Source organism: Malurus melanocephalus, unplaced genomic scaffold, assembly GCF_030028575.1.
Source record: "Malurus melanocephalus ecotype Western Australia unplaced genomic scaffold, MMel_1.1 scaffold_45, whole genome shotgun sequence".
Classification (NCBI taxonomy): Eukaryota; Metazoa; Chordata; class Aves; order Passeriformes; family Maluridae; genus Malurus; species Malurus melanocephalus.
Genome location: NW_026623277.1, coordinates 1467262 through 1487769, shown reverse-complemented (window position 1 = coordinate 1487769; position 20508 = coordinate 1467262). Strand labels below are relative to the sequence as shown.

The 20508-nt window shown below is 38.9% G+C and overlaps 1 protein-coding gene across 2 annotated transcripts; it reads left to right on the top strand.

Annotated features, from left to right (window-relative positions):
- The first annotated feature begins 133 nt into the window (after positions 1 to 133).
- Positions 134 to 19947, top strand: PLAA (phospholipase A2 activating protein). Of its 2 annotated transcripts, none has more exons than XM_057364969.1 (14): positions 134 to 337; positions 2573 to 2757; positions 3701 to 3801; positions 3885 to 4005; positions 4339 to 4506; positions 5508 to 5643; positions 6143 to 6312; positions 7801 to 7958; positions 8995 to 9214; positions 11010 to 11078; positions 12608 to 12679; positions 13492 to 13593; positions 14186 to 14350; positions 15848 to 19947. In XM_057364969.1, the coding sequence occupies exons 1-14, from the start codon at positions 189 to 191 to the stop codon at positions 16408 to 16410; spliced, it is 2379 nt and encodes a 792-aa protein (XP_057220952.1). In that variant the 5' UTR covers positions 134 to 188; the 3' UTR covers positions 16411 to 19947. The 2 variants fall into 2 exon arrangements, with proteins under 2 accessions (XP_057220952.1, XP_057220951.1); XM_057364968.1 differs by having other exon boundaries at positions 2564 to 2757.
- Positions 19948 to 20508: the final 561 nt, after the last annotated feature.

Here is a 20508-nt window from a genome sequence, read left to right as displayed (position 1 = left end):
CTAYGGGAAACTACGACTCCCAGAATGCTTCGCGAGAGAAAAGCGGCGACATGGCCGCCTCCGTAGGCGSGATGCCTATTGGGACAAGAAGTCTTTCTGCCTGACTGGCGGCGCGCTCCGTGACGACACTTCCGGCGCAGCTTCCGGCGACGGCGCGGCCCTTGCTGTGTCAGGTCGGCGCTGCCGCCATGGCGGGTGAGGGCAGCACGTTCCGGCTGCGCTGCTCCCTGCTGGGGCACGGACAGGACGTGCGGGGCCTCACTCGKGGCCTCTTTCCAGAAGGTGGCTTCGTGTCCGTCTCCCGGGACAGAACCGCGCGGCTCTGGGCCCCTGACGGGTGAGCGCTGGGCCGCGGTGCTGGGCGGGCCGGGCCGGGTGCCTCGGCTGGCGCTCCGCGGGAAGGAGAGCGCGGAGTTGCCGCCGCCGTGCCCGTGCCCCGCCGAGTTGGTCTCCACAGCCGTGTTCTCCCCAGAGGCTGACGGCAGAATCGGCGGGGCCGGGGCAGGTGGCGGGCGGCGGGAGCCTGTTYGCTGGAAGCGTTCGTGATTGGCATTGCTGCTTGCATATAATGGAATTTTAAGGGTTTACAAGGAATCCTAGTTCCAATTAGTTCCAATCAGTTCCAGTCAAGTAGTTCCAATCCCACGGCCATGGGCAGGGACACCTTCCACCAGAACATTTCGCTCAGAGCCCCATCCATCCTTGCCTTGAATATTCCGGGGATGGGGCATCCACAACTTATGTGGATAACCTGTTCCAGTGCCTCACCACCCTCACAGTGAAGAATTTCTCTCTGGAATGTAATCTTAAGTATTTCCTCTTTCAATTTACACCCATCACGTCTTATAACTTGAGTCCTTGCGGGCTCTCTCCAACTTCCCTGTTAGACCCCTTTACATATTGGAGGGCTGCTATAAGATCTCCATGCAACCTTGTCTTGTACAACCTGGCATGTTTTTAAGCAATTAGCTGTACATGTTGGAGATGTAACAATGTCAGTAGTTCTAGGCATCTTTTTTAGTAGGTGGTATTAATAATGTTGTTTYCATTTCATGGTATTCGGTGCCAAAGTACTTTTGACAATGTGCTTTGAATGTTTAAAAAACTCTCATCCTTTCTCACCYTTGCTAAGCAAGCTTCTTTAAACGCAAAGTGGAATGTGAAAAAAAACCTGCCCTGAAAACACACAGAGATATTGAAAAAGGAAAAATAACCMCAACATCAATTTTACTGATATTCATGTTGCACAGAGTTGTCTCCTCCTGATTTTGTCTTGTTCAATTCACAAAGTGAATTTTTCAACATATTACCCTGACCAGAAGCAGTACTGCTAAGCAATGTGGATAGGAGATGGTGGAGATGTTGGGTATTGTTGGAAGTCCTTCCYCTGACCATAGTTCCATACTGTGAACTGTATTCTTAAGTTTCTAGACATGAATATTCTTTCCATTACCTACATGTGAAATAGAAATAATTGATGAATTTGCTGCATGCTTACATGTGTCTCTATATTGATCTCTGCAGCCCTGCAATTGAGGTGAGGACAGACTGATCTCAATTAAGTGGGTCTTACTAAGTCGCTCACCACAAAGGAAAGACCTTGTTAAATTGCACTGAACTTGCAGCCACAAAGGAATTCTAATTCTAACCCCTAATTTTTGAGAACTGTGAGAAAGAAGACATGAGTAACTTATTTGGAGTCATAATGTTGATATTGATTATCCTCTTCTTTGAAGGCTCAGGGATTACAGCAGTCCGGGTTCAGTGGGTGAGCACACTGTGGCATGCTGTTTTGGTTTAGCTTTTCCAGGAAGAGARTGTTGTCTTGATTTGTTGCCTGAGCTCTAAGTGGAGAAGATATTCTAGAATTTAAAAGAGTATTGTGATTTCCTTTCATATTTCAAGCTTGCTGAGCATTAGGGTGTGAAGGATAATGGTATGATATAAGTTGCATTTTTTGAGGGTGGGGTAGCCAACACAGGAAAACAAAACCAGCACACAGCATCACAATCAGCGTGTTTATTCTATGGGAATAAGTAGCTTTTTCCAGTTAGTGCTGTAATTATTGMGTTTGACTGAGGGTGAAAAAATGAGGGTGCTACTTGATGAAGTTATGATCTGTTTCACTCTTATTCCTGTACAGTGCTCCTAATGAAAGCCAGTGAATACATTTGACAGGCCGTAAATTCCATTTATGTGCTCTTACTTTAGCATGTACTTGGGTATACAATTGCGTTTTCAGAATGCAAAAGATGCCRTAAAGACCAATTGTAGCTATTTCTGGTCAAATTTGGTGTAGCGTTCGCCACTGAGCAAGGAAAAACAAAGCTTAAKTACTTCCAGGCTTCATTGCATTGAGAAATAAGTGGAAAGCTTTAAGTAATGTGTACTGGGGAGGAATTCTGGGGTGTAATTTTTCTATTAAGTTTTTAATTCTTTCTAGGCCATCCATAGTATTTATTCATCACAAAGCAAGTTTAGTCATAAATTCAAGAGTTGTAGTTTACTCAAATGAAGTACTGTTTTTGTCATGATTCTGAACTGATTATCACATATGTTTAAGTCTTAACAGGGGTTTTACTGAGATGCACTGTATGAGTGGCCACTCAAATTTTGTATCTTGTGTGTGCATCATACCTCCAAGTGACCTCTATCCTCGTGGGCTGATTGCAACTGGTGGCAATGATCATAATATTTGCATTTTCACAGTTGACAACACAGCTCCTCTTTACATCCTTAAGGGTCATAAAAACACAGGTAYGTAGTAATTGTATTGTGGAGTGTTTTGCATAAAAGTAAATGCAATTTATTAGAGAGGTAATTAAGTTGAATTTATAAAACTCAATTCTTATTTATTTGGTATATAATGTAGCAAACAGTTTAATTATGGCCTTTGCAAATAGGATTTTAAAATGCTAATTCATGCAGCGACCATTCATTGCAAGGACTTAAGTTCATTGCCATGAGCTCATGGCTATTTACAGAATGACTACCATTTTTTCAAGAGTTGCATTTTAAGAAGCAGTTAATTCTGTTCTTCATGTATTAAGATTAATTTTTTTGTCAAAGCTGATGCAAGTAGGAAAAGTCAGCTTCCTAAATAGATTTTCTCTCCCCATTTTGTTACTTAGATGGGTATTTAATTTTAATTGGTGCTTTAAATACATGGCTTTACACTGTGTTACTGGAGCATTTGCAGGTTATCTTTTTACCAAATCTTTGAACATCACCACAGTTTTTTTTAGTGGTAGTATTTTGCCTTTCAAGAAGATGAGCTAAGTATTTTTTGTATCAAATCTTTCTTCTTGAAGACATAAGTTAATACCCTTTGATAAAACTTCTCTTTCTCTGACACCTTACAAAACAAACTTTTGCATTAATTGTATATCTTGACTTGTTATCTGATCTGTGTTTCATCATACTCTACTCCAAGAGAAGAGATCTGTGACTAAGAGAAATTTAAAAATATGAATGGCAAAAATACTTCAAAATTTTTAACTAAAATTAGGGGATTTTTAAGCAGCTTTTTTCTAGGTCACAGTACAACTGCAGTTCCCTTAATTCTTCTCTAGACTCATCAACATCTAATATGCTACTAATACCAAATAAATCCCCTTAAATGAATGTCTTTAAATTGCTGGCACAAGATTTTGTGGCAGTGCAGGGTACTTATCAGTTTTAACTTGAATGTTCATTCCAGTTTGCAGCCTTTCATCTGGGAAATTTGGCACATTATTAAGTGGATCATGGGATACAACAGCCAAAGTCTGGTTGAATGACAGATGTATGATGACATTACAGGTAATAAGTTCCTCTACATGAATATAAAATAAGTACTCTGAATTTGATTCTGTCAAGTCTTAACAATGTTGTTTTTTTTGCAGGGTCACACAGCTGCAATATGGGCAGTGAAAATACTTCCTGAACAGGGATTAATGTTGACTGGTTCAGCTGACAAAACTATAAAACTGTGGAAAGCAGGCAGATGTGAAAGAACGTTCACTGGTAAATATTGCTGCAGTTGATAATTTCATTGGTGTGATGTGTTCTTGTCAAAAGAATAAACACTAAAATCTCACAGAAACATGGATAAACTGAACAATACTTAGGCAGGATTTTTCAAGTCTTAAAAATCTAAGAAGTCTTTGTATGCCCAGAAACCACATGACTTTTAAAAAGATAAGATTTTTTTTCAGAGAATTGTGGGCAATTCTAATTTTTTCTAACTGCTCCCATAATGATTTGTTGCCTGGACTTAGATGTAAGCTATATAGAAGTGGTATACTGCTGATAATGGAGAGAACAACTACATTAAAACTTATTTCTCCTTTTGTAAAGGACATGAAGACTGTGTGAGAGGTTTAGCCATTCTCAGTGAAATGGAGTTCCTTTCCTGTGCTAATGATGCTAGTGTTCGAAGATGGCAGATCTCTGGCGAGTGTCTGCAGGTGTATTATGGACATACAAATTATATATACAGCATCTCTGTCTTCCCTCGAAGTAAAGGTAAGATTACTTGTGTGACTTTTACACAGCAGTCTTTAAAATGAAATGTCAGGGTGTGTATTCTGATATTCTGTGCTACTGCTATAACTAAAAAACTCAGTTAGCATTTAATTTTTTTTCATACACCTAGTGTGAGTAGATTAAAAAAAGATACTGTGATTGACTCCAAATTGCACCTCTGTCAGAATTGCTCTGGCAATATGTAGCATAGAAGGTACTGGGTAAGGTTAATTGAAGGCTTAAGTAAAACTTGGATGAAGCAGCAGGCAAAAATATTGTTTTAGTTGCCACCTTTATTTCAGGGTTGTTGCAGAGTAACAAAATAGTAATGTGTGGTTTACCAGTTTGATACTGCCACGATGTGTGTTATATGTAGTTTAGGTTAAGAATTTTATGTATGAGGCTTAATTACATTTGTTTTCATAGTTAGAGGTTTAGAGGTTCAGAACTAACTGTTGAGCCAGTTGCAGAAGAAATTCCAAGTCAGTGACCTTTCTGTGGGACTTGCGCATTTGTTTAACAGGTAAAGTGCACATACATGAGTTGATGCGTATATTGTAAACCTCCTATGCTTTAAAATTCCTCACTGATGAATTTGTAGACTTTTGAAAGTGCTTTATGTGTGTTTCCTGAAAAAGTGGGCCCACCTTCCAAAACTCAATACAAAACAAATGTGAAACTATGCAAAAATAGTGTAAGATGAAGCAGCGATGATTAAAAAGTTGTTTAAGCCCTTGAAAGGAGAAAGGAATCTTTCTTTGTATTGGACACAGTTTCATTCACTGGCTGCTTAATCTGCAATTTGTGAACTTCATTTTTTTTGAGAAGACAAGTGAACAGTGGCTTTCTTTTTGCTCTTTGCTTGTAATTGAGAGAAGTACTAAATCACAGAAAGATTTTTTTACTGTTCTAAATTTTAGATACCCAGTTACAGAACGGCATCTAGTGTCACAGTATGCTAAAAATATACTTGAAAAGTTTTAAAATCTTTTTATTTTCAGATTTTGTAACTACTGGAGAGGATAGATCTCTTAGAATCTGGAGACAAGGGGAATGTGCTCAAACAATCAGACTCCCAGCTCAGTCTGTATGGTGCTGCTGTGTGTTAGACAATGGTGACATCGTAGTTGGTGCAAGGTATCCAAGCTTTACTTTCAATGTCTTTGTGGATCCAAGTCTGACAGTCCTTGAAGAAATTGTCAGCAACACTTTAGTTATCAGTTACATTTATATTTAAAAATACAGCCATTAAAGCGTGTGTGTATTGAATTTAAACATGTGCTACACTTCATCCAAAAAGTAATTTTTTAATGTCAATCACAGAGGTAGAGTTAATTCTTTGGAAATGTGGTGAGCCATGAATAGACCAGAACAAATCTGGTAAGCACAGAATAAAGAACCCTTTTGATAGGCATATTGCGTCTGGATTTTAGAATTACACTGAAGACAAGATCATCTGCTTGATTCCTTCTCTGTATAGTTTCAGTAAAGACCGAATTCCTTTGATAACAATAATTGGGAGGYGTAGTTAGAACTATTGATGATTTCTTGTGATGTAGAAGTCACCATTAGAATTTATGGAGTCATTGTGATATTTAAAATAATATTTCTGTTTGACTGTTTTCTCTCCATTTAGTGATGGAATTATAAGGGTATTTACAGAGTCCTTGGAACGTACAGCAAGTGCTGAGGAGATTCAGGCTTTTGAAAATGAACTTGCCCAAGCATCCATTGACCCTAAAACGGGTGATTTAGGGGATATTAATGCTGATGACCTTCCTGGAAGAGAACACCTTAAGGATCCTGGTAAGTTATGTGCTTCTATCCTGTTAGAGTTGCCTCCAAATCTGGGTTTGAGGTATTGAAATTTTTCCAGTTTCCAGACTTTTCAAGTTTCCAGACTTAAGGCTTTAATGCCTTTGAGTAGAATTACTGAAGGAAACACTTAATTTTGTTCTACTATCCTTTCACTGATTTTTTTTGGGAGCAGGACTCTAGACTTTTTGGGTTTTGGAGCTTTTCATTCTCATATAATTTAGAAAAACGTGGAATTGATGCTACAGTGTGTTTGAGATATTTTAGATCTTTTTGCGCTGTACCAAGTGTATGTGAAACATGTAATTTGGAAAAGAAATACTGAATTTGCAATTTTTTTTCCCTAGTAAAAGTAGTAGATGCAAATTTCCTGCTTTAATTTCTGGCTTGGAAGGTAGTCTTGATGGGCTCAGTTCTTGATTTCTAGACACTTTGGAGGTCTTTTGGAATGCAGTAGAAGCAATTTTGCTCTGAAATAGGCAAATACTGTTTTGCAAGGTGATGTAACCCCCCGTGGGATTACATAGCCCTTGGCTATAATCCGAAATTGGCATAAATCTTAAATTCGTGTGAAAGTATGCATGTTGTTAGACCATGGGAGAATATCACCTTTCTTAATTGTTGTCTTTGTATAATTTCAAAATACTTGAGTATTGGTTTTATCACTTAACCTGCTAACAGATACCTTTACCGTCATTGTAAAATGTTGTTAAGATAGTTGTTACTCTTACTGTGAGATGTAGTGTTGTAGCTGGTTTTTTGTTGGGAAAGGGTTGATCTTCTCCATGGTAGCCATTATGGGACTGTGTTTTGAATTTGTGCTGGAAACAGCGTTTATAACACAGGGATGTTTTTGTTACTTCAGGGCAGGGCTTACACAAAGCAAGGCCTTTGCTGCTCCTCACCCACCCCACCAGCAAGGAGGCTGGGGGTGCACAAAGAGCTGGGAGGGGACACAGCTGAAACAACTGACCCCAAGTGACCCAAGGATATCCTAGGGCATATGGCATTATGTTCAGCATATAGACTAGGGGGGGAAGAAAAAGGAAGGAGGGGATGTATGGAGTGTTCGCATTTGTCTTTCCATGTCACTGTTGAGCCTGATGGAGCCATGCACCTTTGGAGACAGCTGAACACAGCTGCCTGCCCATGGGAAGTGGTGTAKGAATTCCTTGTTTTGCTTTGCTTGTGTGTGTGGTTTTTTATTTAATTTTTTAATTATATCCCAATCCCCAAATTTTTCACTTCTACTCATCTGATTCTTTCCTGCATCCCAACCATGGGGGCTGTGAGGTAGCGTCTGAGTTGTGCTTAGTTGCCCTCTGGGGTTAAACCATGACATGCATTTACTTAATTCCTGTGCTATGACTTCAAGTGCTGTTGACCTATTCTTTTACTTTTAATTCTGAGCACTATTTGAATACTTTTCTCTCCTAATGTAAATCATATCCTTGAAATTGTTCGAACTCCTGTCTGCAGGAACAAGAGATGGACAGACACGGCTTATTAAAGATAATGGGAAAGTAGAAGCATATCAATGGAGTGTTAGTGAAGGAAGATGGATAAAGATTGGTGATGTTGTTGGTTCTTCCGGAGCTACACAGCAAACATCTGGAAAAGTTTTATTTGAAGGAAAGGTATATGCAAACTTCAATTGGTTTTATTCCTTCCTGGTTAACTAGTCTTGGTTGAGATAAAATATAATTTAAAAATAGGTATTCGTTTCTATTTTTTGTTACCTTTGCTGTCAGAAATATAAGTACAATTTGCTTTTTTACTTATGAAACATATTTTGTAAAATGAACAAACCAATGGACACAAATTATTTTGGAGAACGGTAGAGAAGTTACCAAATTCTATTGTATGTATTGTTAATACCTTGAGAAGTTAGTTTTAATATCCTTCCCAAAGGAAATGAACTTTACAATGCAAGTCTTACTTAAAAYACTAGGTGTCTAACCAAGCCTTCTGTTCCTCTTCTCTATGGTAACTATTGAACCTAAAGACAGMTAAGATGACCTAAAAGAAATTACCTGAAATATGTTTTCTTTACTGAAATATAGACAGAAAAGCCTGTCTGGGACCACCAGAGAAGAGATGGCTCTGAGATACTGATTTTCACTCTCACGTGTTTTAAAGAAACATTAGGAGATCATTGTTTGCTACTATTACAAGTGTGCTTTTAACATGCGGAATTTCTTGAGACATCTCACTGCTCTATAGCTTTGTAGGGAGCCAGAGGTGTCCATGAGAGTTACCGATGCAGTTTTATTTTGAAGTATATCTGTACACACAATATCATAATAAATCATTTTACTCTGCTTTTCTTGAGCAGAGAATTCCGGAAAATACAGGTTTAAGTCTGCCATGGTTTTGGGCTGGGACAAGAAGGATATGAACCTTATTAGCAGGTGATACAATGCTATGTTTTGGATTTAGTATAGCAAGTGTGGATAACTGATGTTTTGGCTGTTGCTATGTAATGTTTAGTGTTTAAATAAGCAAATGTTTACTTGCAATCTCTCTGCAAAAGTATTATAAGGAGAGTTCTGTAAGTAGCAGTGTTTAACGTTTTTAGACTTAGGTCTGGACCACTATTAGTCTTCATTTAATACATCTTGTAGAAAAGTCTGGAAAACTTCTAATTTGTTTTTGTTTTTATTCTGCTTAAAGGAATATGATTATGTTTTCACCATTGATGTAAATGAAAATGGGCCTTCCTACAAACTGCCATATAACATCACTGATGATCCGTGGCTGACTGCATACAACTTCCTGCAAAAGAATGATCTAAATCCTATGTTTCTGGATCAGGTGGCCAAGTTTATTATGGACAACACCAAGGGACAAACACTGTTGAGTACAAGTAATCAATTTTCAGATCCATTTACAGGTAAATATTTTAAACTTATATGATGACTTTAGATACTCCTTCCAGTTTTGTGTCTTCAGCACGCTTGTTGAGGACGCATTCTGACTGACTTTCCACACCATCATTAGTGAAGATGTGGACCCAGACTGGATGCAGTAGTGACCCCTGGGTTACACCACCAGTGGCTGGCTTCCAATAGATACTTTTCCAAGAATATTGAATTTAGTGATTAACTGACCACTTCCATGTTCATCTTAAATCTTAGCACAGCTGCCATATCCACATGGTTTTTTGGGTACTTTCAGAGATGATGACTCAGCTACTTCCCGGGGTAGCCTGTTCCAATGCCTGACCATCCTGTATAGAATTTTTCCCTAATGTCTAATATAAACCTCTTCTGGTGCCGCTTGAGACCATTTTTTCTCATCCTATCACCTGCTACTGGGAGAAGTGTCTGATGTGCACCTTGCTTCAGTCAGATGATTGTAGAGAGCTGCAAAGTACCCCTGCAGCTTCCTCCAGAAACTTAAACACCTCCAGTTCCATCAGCTGCTTCTCATAAGACCTGTGCTCCAGACCATTCACTAGCTCCCTTCCCCTTCTCTGGACTCACTCCAGCACTTCAATGTCCTTTTTTTAGTGAGGGGCCCAGAACTGATCAAAGGATTTGAGGTGGGGCCTCACCAGTGCTGAGTACAGAGGGACAATGACTGACTGCCCTGGTCCTCTTGCTCACACTATTGCAGACAAAGGCCAAGATGCCATTGGCCTTCTTGGCCACCTGGGCACACCATGGCTCATGGGCAGGCAGGTGTTGATTAGCACTGCCAGGTCCTTTTCTGCTGGGCAGCTTTCCAGCTATTCTGTCCCCAGCCTTACCTGGTTGTTGTGACCCAGCCTTGTTGAACTTCAGAATTGTCTGCCCAGGCAGACTTCAGTACTGTAGCTCTTCAGCAAAATTATAATCAAGCCGGTTGGATTTTTCAGTGTTTCCAGTGGAAAAAAGCTCCAGTTTTCACACTAGTTCAAAAATTTGCAAAATACAAAAATTTAGCCAAAGAATTAATCAAAAGTTACTAAAATACATAAATGACTTTTTTCAGGCAAGAAATGGAACTAGAACAAGTTGATTACTAATAAACTAAACCATGTTAATCAGTTACATCCTGCGTATAACATTTACAAAATAAACTAATTCAATTGGTTTCACAAATATGAACTTACAAAGAAAATAGCGTTAAAATAATTAAGTTTAATCTTTCTTTCAATGGACTGGAAATGCAAATATAGGCTTATCAGGTTATGTGTAACTTGGAGAGCTGCACTACAAAATTATTTATGTTGGAAAAGACCTCTGAAATCGAGTCTAACCTATGACTGAACGCTACCATGTCAACTAGACCATTGTACTAAGTGCCTCATCCAGACTTCCCTTAGACACACCACTTGTGGGGGTGTTTACCACCTCCCTGGTCAGCCCATTCCAATGCCCAATCACCCTTTCTGTGAAGAAATTCTTCCTTATGCCCAACTTAAACCTCCCCTGGTGCAGCTTAAAGGCTGTGTCCCTCTCCTCCTGTCACTGYTTCCCTGGGAGAAGAGGCCAATCCCCAGCTGGCTACACTCTCAGGGAATTGTAGAGTGTGGTAAGGTCTCCCCTGAGTCTCCTCTTCTCCTGGTTAAACATCCCAGTTGCCTCAGCTACTCCTCATAGGATGGGCACTCCAGACCCTTTACCAGCTTTGTTCCCCTTCTCTGGATGGTAGCAACATCAGGGTATGTTTAATAATTAGCGCTTTTCTTGCTGTCTGATTAGGTGCTGGACGTTACGTTCCAGGTTCTTCATCTGGATCGAGTACAATACCTGGGGCAGACCCATTTACAGGTAATGTAAACTTCGTAATCTGTCTGACTAGCACTTAAGGTATGTATTTTAATCGTGTTCTGTTGCATTCCATGGTTAGACTCAGACAGCTGTTTCTTGCATTTCTCTGTTTGGGGCAGTAGTGCAGAGCAGCCTGGTAAGGTGGGTTCTGCCGCTGCCGAAGCATACCGAGATCTGTTCAGTAGAGGGGGAGCCCTCTGCTGTCGGTGTGCCTCATGTCACTCTGCCCTCTGCAGCAGAAGAGTAAGGACCTAAACCTTTTGTTTTGCCAGACTTCATATACATGAACAGCACAAGATTAAGTATATTCACAGAGGTAGTTTTCTGTTTTCAATTTTACTTATTTTTTTACATTATCAATATTGGTACAATCTACCCTGTATTTTCGATTCTGATCCTCACAGGCATAGCTACTGTAAAGTCCTCCTCACTAGTTTAGCAACCTTGTTTGTAAAGACATTCCCAATTCCAGCTCTGTATTGTCAGATATACTCCATCCTTGGTTAGTAGCTCTTGCTCCTCAAAGAGGGTACTGTAGTCACTTGATTCCAAAGTATTTTCTGCAAAACCAGCCTTGCAGTGAGTTGCTGACCTATTGATGAGCATTTCCATTCAAGCATTTTTGCTTCGTTCAAACTGTCAAAGAAACACCACCTCACCCTTCATCATTGCTTCCAGAGCTGTCTAATCACTCCTGATACCCTTCAGGACTTCCTTGGCAAAACCATTGATAGCCAAGAGTGAAAGGGTAACAGTCTGAAGGCCAGTCAAGGCTTGGCAGTGTTTCTGGCACCGCAAATCCTGGCCCCCAGCAGATACCAAACCCCCAAGTTACCAGGTAATATCAGTAGGTGGGCCTGCAGGAGGTTACTCAGCTTCCCATCACTGCTGCTTACCTTTCCCCTTTTTTCAAAGGTGAGGTGCAGTTTCAGCTGGCTCTTACACATCATTGCTGAGATTTGTTCTCACCAGTGCCAGGGCACTTACTGCCTGTTTTGCAGTTTCATCTACAGGTGGAACAGGACCAAAGAATTACCAAAACACACAGCCTTCAGTCTTCCCCATCTTGACCATCTTTCTGTGTCTAGCTGTCCCTCCTCCCTGACTTCAGTGGCTCTGTCTGTGGTCTCTGCAAATGGAGGCCTCACTGAAGCCTCAGTGCAAGAGAGTCCACAGGAGTGACCTCTGCTGGCCCAGGCACATGGGGAGACAAGGCCTGGGCAGTGTGCCTTCCTGCTGGAGCTTGTCATGGATAAGGTATCTGCTGTGCCAAGGTCCTTTGCCCCTGTGGGTGCCAGAGGCCATGACACAATGTGTCCAGCAGTGCCTCACACAGCTGGTGAATGCTGTCATCACCAACACTGTCACACACAGGCAACACTCTCACGCTTGAAAAAGTGTTGAACGCTTCTTTGTGATTCCTTTAGTGTAGAATACTCCCTTTAATAGTGTTTGAACTAGTAACTAAATACAGGTATAGGTTACCCATTGACTGGTGGTGGTGTTTAAAAACTTAACATCTTTGTTAGGTGCTGGTCGCTATGTTCCTGGTTCAGCATCRAATGCAGTAACTCCAGGGGTCGGGSTTGATCCATATACAGGTAAGAGACAATGGCTGCCAATGAAAAACACTCCTGATCTTTTTGTTTCTTTTTCTTTGACATGAATTCTGAATTGATGCAAATTCATACTTTATTAAATATGATGAGCAGATTGAAGCTGTTTATACCCTGGAAATTAATTCATGAAATAGGGATAACAGTAATTTCCTTTACCTGCAGGAATCATGCACATAAGCCTTAAAATGTATGATAATCTGTTTGAGAGGATTTTTGGTCTCCGAGTAGCTATGTTGTTGATCATAGGAAGTTGTATATAAATKTATATATATATAATTAATGGGCATTATACAATATCAGCCACTAAATGACCTGTGAGTAAAAGCTTCTTATTGCTCCTTAAAGAAAGAGAATTCAGGCTACTATTGCATGTGCCATGACTTGGTCATATCTGTAAATCTTCTATCATGTAAACACATTATGAAAATAAAAATACAAGATTTCAGGGGCAGAAGGGATCTTTGTTTCTAAGTAGACTTGCCATTTTCATGTCTTAACTGCAATAATCATTCCTGTAAGTCACTGTGTACTTAGTTCACATAATTAATAAATGTTGATAATTTCAACTTGTAAATTTTTACATGAGGGAAGAAATGTCTGTGAAGGTATTGCTTTAAGCTTTAACCCTTGAATGTAAAACTGCTGTAAGGTATGACAACTGTTTGCACAGAGGTTCAGTTTTTTTCAAAAGGGTTTTTTCTGAGTCATGTCTAGCAGTACAGAATTACTGCTAGGATGCTTCTGTGTCAGACGCCTTGGTACACTGTTGAATGCTTTGTGTTGCCTTTCTGTAGGAATGGGTGCCTACCAGTCAGCTGCGGCTAAAGCTGAAAATATTTATTTTCCAAAAAAGGATGCTGTCACCTTTGACCAGGCCAATCCTACACAGATACTGGGTGAGTGTTTTAATATCAAGGATGCTTTTAAAAAAAATATGGAAGTAACTTGACTAACTGAGCTCTAATGGTAGATCCATTACATTAATCCAATACTTGGATTTTTAAATCACATTGAAGTTTTTAATATAGTGCATGCATAAGCAAAACATGATCACATGACTTAAATAAAAATACAAAAATTGTGATYGCACTAATAACATGTAGTTTCTTTATTGTTTCCACTACTTACTAGAAAAGACCAAAAAGGAATTGTATTTCACTTATGAAAGCTCTGGTGATCTTGTGATTCTTTTCTGGATTTTTGTCTGTGGGCATTTTCAGGACTTTTTCTACAAGTTCTGAATTTTTTGTTGCATCATTAAAGGAGAATTAATAGTAGCAATCATTGTGATAATTAAAAGCCTAAAATTGGAAAATTTTCGAATTGGAGCAAATGTGTAAAAATCTGACACCCCCCCCCCCCCCCCCAAAATCTTCAATTGCAATAGTTGTTACTTGTTTATAAAGTGCTTTTATAGCATTTAATTTGAGGTCTTGATTTATGAAGTTCTATTTTCAGAAAACCACACCTTTTCTATTGGTATTACAGGCAAATTAAAGGAGCTTAATGGCAGTGCAGCTGAAGAACATAAGCTTACAGAAGATGACTTGATAATCCTAGAAAAGTTACTGTCTGCAACATGCAACACCTCTGCTGAAACACCTACAGCACAGCAACTTCAGACTTTATGGAGAGCAGTTAACTGGCCAGAAGGTAAACACTTGCAGTTATTTTTTTGTACTTTCAGTATTTCACCGTGAATGAGAAGTTTGTTTTGCTATATGTTACACTGACTCTTTCCCAAAGACCTGATAGCCCAAGTAGAAAACAAATTATTAGAAGGTGCTAGCAGTGATGATCAGAGGCAAAATTGGTAATTGGTTATCAGGTTTTGTTTTTAGTACAATAATAAATGAAAATGAAACTCAATATAAAAATCAGTCGTGGTTATTTCATTAGCAGGGGCACCCTCAAAAAGGCATGAGACTCATTTGGAAATAGAGTAAAGAAGTGTGATCTTGGGATCCTAACCTGTTATCAAATAAAGAGATTAAATTGTGGAGGTAAATTATGGGGGAAAAAAATCAAAAGTAGTTCCTGCTTAATATAGTAGAGAAGGAGAAGTTACTGATGCTACACTACATGATCAAAACTGTGTTAATGAAATGACATTCTGGCAAAATGCAAGTGGAGGTGATACAATTTCATGTAATAATGTCAGCACTAATGGATTGGAAAAGCTATTTTAATTGTTACAGCACGTTCTGGAAAAAAAAGATTGTTTGCATATACAAATATCTAAACATGGTTAAAATGAACTGCTTTCTTAAAATTACAGTTAAAGATGAATTAACAGGAAGAACATTTTAGATTAAAAATTCATGGTCATTATATAACATAATCTAATCAAACTATGTTTTGCATAACGGGGAGCTGGTGATGGCTAATGTGATACCCTCCAGACTCTTTGTATTGTACAAAGCATTAATTCTGAAGATGCTGCATATCTGCAGGGAAACCTCAATAAGTAGTGGGGCGGGTTTAGCTTTGATTTAGCTGTAGGCATTGGACACCAGCAGTAGATCTAAGGAGCCACATACATTCAGAATTTGGGAAAGGAGGGATGCAAGTGTTCAGTTCACCTTCCTTACAGCTGATCAGTTGAGGATGTAGTTTTTGTTTTCTTTGCAAATTAATGTCTGAGAATTAAAGGTAGTTTTTAAATACTTGGTTTTCTTTTTTTAATTTTCCTGTAAGCAGTTTTTAGCTATAGTGTACTGTAAGTTATAGAATGAGGGCAAAAGGAGATGCTGTCTATGTAGGTGTGTTCAGTTGCTGAACTTTGAGCTTTCAAAGATATTTTTTGATTAATTACCATAATTAATTGTGGTTGCCTTCAGTGTTATCAATTAGAGGTTTTAGAAAAGGTTGTAATATTTTCCACAAAGCGCTGTGTTAATCCTAAATTAAGGATTATGTGTCTTTTTATGGTAATTGAAGTATTACTGGAATGGATGTCAGTATTTGTCTTTATGAATTTCAAATTATTCATGCTTTACCTGAATCTCTTTATGCATGAAGCTGTTACCGTCCTTTTCCAAAGCTACAGGGCTAAGAAGGTCTGTGTGTGAAAGAAACTCACTGGCAAAATTTATACTTCACTAGTAATGAAGTATTAACACTAGATTTTTTTTTTTTTTTGTTTCTTAGATATTGTCTTTCCTGCTCTAGACATTCTTAGATTGTCTGTCAGGCATCCCACTGTGAATGAAAACTTCTGCAGTGAAAAGGAACACGTACAATTTATCATCCTTCTCCTTAAATTTCTGAACCCCAAAGGAAAGCAAGCTAACCAGCTGTTGGCACTTAGAGCTCTCTGCAATTGTTTTGTCAGCCATGCAGGCCAGAAGCTCATGATGGAACAGAGGGATGAAATAATGACACAAGCAATAGAAACGAAATCAGGCAATAAGAGCATCCACATTGCACTGGCCACGCTGACATTGAACTATGCTGTATGTTTACATAAAGTCAACAACGTTGAGGGCAAAGCTCAGTGTTTATCAGTAATCAGCACAGTTATGGAAGTTGTTCAAGATCTTGAAGCTGTTTTTAGACTGCTTGTGGCTCTTGGGACGCTAATCAGTGATGATACAAATGCTGTGCAATTAGCTAAGTCTCTGGGAGTTGACTCTCAAATAAAAAAGTATGCTTCTGTATCGGAACCTGCTAAAGTAAAGGAATGCTGTAGATTTGTTCTTAATCTGTTATAATCATTTTATGCAGAAAAAATGCTTTTATTCGTATTTTATGACAGACTTTACTTGAGAAAATACTGTGGATTAATTACACTCGACTTGTTGCAAGATACAGATCAAATAAAACTTTTTCACTGTTTGTCATTGGACTGCTTTTCTGAAGTGTACTGTGCACAGGAACTTTGTAAGGAGTCCTTGGATTGCTCAGATAAAAGTAGATCACTAAGAAGTCAAACCATATCAGTACTTCCAGGTCATACAGACAGAAAGGTAGGAAATGGGTGTTATGTAGTGACTGTTAAYTCTTGACATCCACCCCAGTCACATTCTGTGTTTCAGCATGAGGAGTCTATTCCTTGACTGTGGGTTTTTTAGCAGAGAAGGGGCCCTGAGAACTCTTCATGTTCAATAGTGCATTTCACGAGCTTATTAGTTAATATTAGGTAATATTAACCCTTGTGAAATAGCCTGCTAAGGAAATTTTTCATCAGCTTTCTCCACTTCCTTTTGAAACTTAGCTTTTGTGGCTCTTACCTTTTTTAACCCTAGGACAAGATGACTTTTTCAGGGGTAGAATCTCTACCTGCCATATGGGGATTTTATGCTTCACTCATAAATTTGTATCTTGCAGCTTGTAAAATGGCATGAACTTCTTCAGAAGCCTTTAACTGATGTTTTAATTTTTGAGTACAGGTATACACCACCAGTTAATAGCAAGTGTCTTACTCTATGTTGTAAAATACTAGATGTTAAAAAAAAGGTCATCTTGAAGAGTGGGAGAGCAGTCTAGGTGCAGAGAAGAGATTGAGCAGTAGAAGCTTGAAGAAGTTTCCTAAAGGTGGTTGGTCCACGCTGCCTTGTCAATGTTTTAGAGGCATTTGGAAAATGCCCTTGACAAGAGACTCTAACTTCTGGTCAGTCCAGAAGTGGTCAGGTCCTTTACAACTGAAATATTCTGTTGTAAACTGTACAAATTTAAAGTCAAGTTTTATGAAGTAGCTCTAACTTTCATAACGCTGGTGATGTGAAAAGGGAAAACAGTCACAGTTATTCCAAAAGACCTAAGATGCTCAGCTCAAAAGGGGTGTGTTATTTTCTACTGCTCCTGCAAGTGTTTTACAGTTGGGTTTAGAATTAAGATAAACTGAAGATGGTCAATGTTTAAGTTACATTTTTCATTAGACTGACAGAATGGAAAACGGAAAAAAATGGGCAAACTTTTCTGGCATGTGAGGTCTATATCACAACCTGCCTATATTGTCTGTGCCAGATTTTGTGGAGGATTTTGTGACCACGAGCTCTTTGTTTTGCTCCAGCTACCTGGACTGAGTTACTATACTGCTTCTAGCAAACTTTGTCCCAACTTGTACAGTTACACTTTTGATGAATTTCCAAATAAATACCCTCACAGTCTTAATTATGGTCATAGTCATAGGTTTTCTGATTTGATCCATTGGAGGTTCATATATGAGGCAGTCCAACAAATTATTGGAATTTACAGTGCTTAATAGAGAAACCCCTTCCTGGGAAAGCGTCTAAGAAGCTACCTTTAGGAAACATATCTGTGAAATAATGTGCCTGTCTGTTGAATTTTGGTTGCCTACTATACAATTGTTCTTGAAACTTCAGCTTTCTAATGTTGTGCTCTTTAATTGTGTTTGTACCTGTGTTATTTTAAGAAATCTATACTTGTCTTAACATTTTGGTTTTATTATTGTTGGATTGCTCTGTTACAGATTATTTACGTGAAAATTGTTACGGATTTTCCAGACCAAAAATTAATGTTTATATTAATAAACATACTCTGGCGACTCCCAAGAAATGGTATATTAAAAGATATTAAAAGATTCACTTAAATTTTCAGAGAAATGATGAAGCATATCAAGAAGTCCTGGGGACTGTAGCACTAATGTTAGGCAAGATAAACAAATAGGCCAAGACTATTTGGAGAGAAAGATACCTGCTGCCACAGGGAGCTGTGATATTCAACCCTTCCATGATCTAGCATCCTCTGGGGAAACTGGGACTGGGAAATTGTTTGCTATTGCTTTTGTTTTGAATGACATTGTTTAAAACCAGTGTGATTCACATMATCATGCATGTACATAACCACACAAATTGCATGTAAGGGTACTGCACAATCTGCTGTTGGGGTCACCAAAAGTAGAATGCCTTAGGGACTTCACCAGGATGAAGTTCCTGGTGCAGTGAAAGAATGTTAAATCTGTACTGAGGAAACGTGCCAGACGTGAGTCCACAGTGTACAATCTTATGAGAGCAGAGGATATTGAAAACAAGAACGTGCATAGCACGCAACTGGGAGCTGGCTGGATGTCTACAGCAGTAAACTTTGGATAAGTAGATCTGTGTGCCAAGTGCTCCTAAGTTCATTCTTTGGGGGGATAGTTGAAGTATGTCTGAGAGATTTCTAGAGCCCCTTGAAGGGAAGTTGTGTCTTCTGCTGAGAATTCAGAGCTTCTAAGAAGTTGACACAATTCTGGCATCTTATTTCTAAGCTAGAATGGAAGCTTTTACAAAGAACAGTAAAAAACACAATAGCACCTAATTTTAAACCATTGCTATTAGGCATGCCTTGGGTTTTATGAAGTGGAATATCTTGGTTTCTACTTAGACCAAAACTCAGGACACAGTATCAAATGCCTCCCTAAGGAACTGAATGAGGAGTCAAAACTGACTTAGCTCAGCACCAACTGCTGTACTTTCCAAGATAAAAGGAGGCTATAGTAACATAAATTGGRATAATGTGTCACAAGGTTTTTGTAGTGTCTTGTTACTGTGGTGCACCTTGCTCATATCAGGATCTAATTAAACAGTGTTAATTATTCAGTCGTGTTCAGGCTACAGCCCGAAACAGACTCACTTCAGTCTGCAAACCTGTTTCATTAAAAGCATTGTACACTGAACTACACATTAATGAACTGTCGGATGCAGTCACTTTTTTATAATGTAATATGCTATAATAATCTACAGGAGGAGTCATACCATAGATCGGTGCTACAGAGGCAACTCCAAATGCTTTACGAAATGTTACGACCTGCTGGTTCCAATTGTGTGAAGGTTTATTGAAAAAATTATTAAAAATAATTAGTTAGGCTTCTTAGCTGAATGTGATCCATTACTATATACTGTGATTACTTGCCTCTTTTCGTCTCTTTCTCCTTAAACTATCAACAAATCTAAAATCTAGGAACAGTAGACATTTCCAGTCTTCAAAATTTGTGAATAGACTGTGAAACAAAACGTTCAGCAACAAGATGTCACATGCAATTGTTGACAGGCTGAAGAGTATCTGGGTGTTTTCAGATATGGTTTCCAGTGGTTTTTTTTATGCTTGTTCACTGTTGAGGTTGAGCTTCCAGTTTTGGTGGGAAATTTGTTTCTAGACTTTCCAGTTGCAAAGATGAAATTGAAAATGTGGACCACAACCCTGTACTGGTCTGTATTAAACACATGGAAAAAAAATTGTGTCAAGTAAGAACTACCAGTTTTTGACAATAGAATTTGAAACGTGGTCACTTAAATTCCAATATTACAAACCTTTTCATCAAAAGCCCGGTTAGCTTCTGATTCTGTGAGTAGATGCTGCATTCATTAAAAACACAGTTTGCATGCCTAAGCATACACTGCTTAACTTTTTATTTTCCTTACACTTGCTCAAGGGATCCCATTTTTATCTCAAACTTGCAGCCCCCTCATCAGTGTTTGTAATTATATTACCTCTGCCACCTTCAGAATATGCTAAAGCTGCACATGCTGATGATAAATACGAAGATCTATTCCCACCCACCCAGGGAATCTGACAATATAGACTAATTGGGATCAACTCTGACACTATTTGTCCCTCTGCAGGGACTCACGTTTGCTGAAAAAACTGACGTTTCTTAGTAAATTCTAACCCTTTTGAAAACAATGTCAGCCCATGCAATATGTATCATCTGCCCACCACACTTTTGATCACTACTAGCTTAGTACAACTTGCATTCAATGGAATTCTACCTAAATGGGCCAATTCCTCCCATTTGAAGATCCAAGACAGTATGGACAACCACAAACTGGAAGGCAACATGTTTGAATCTGGGAACGAAAACAGAA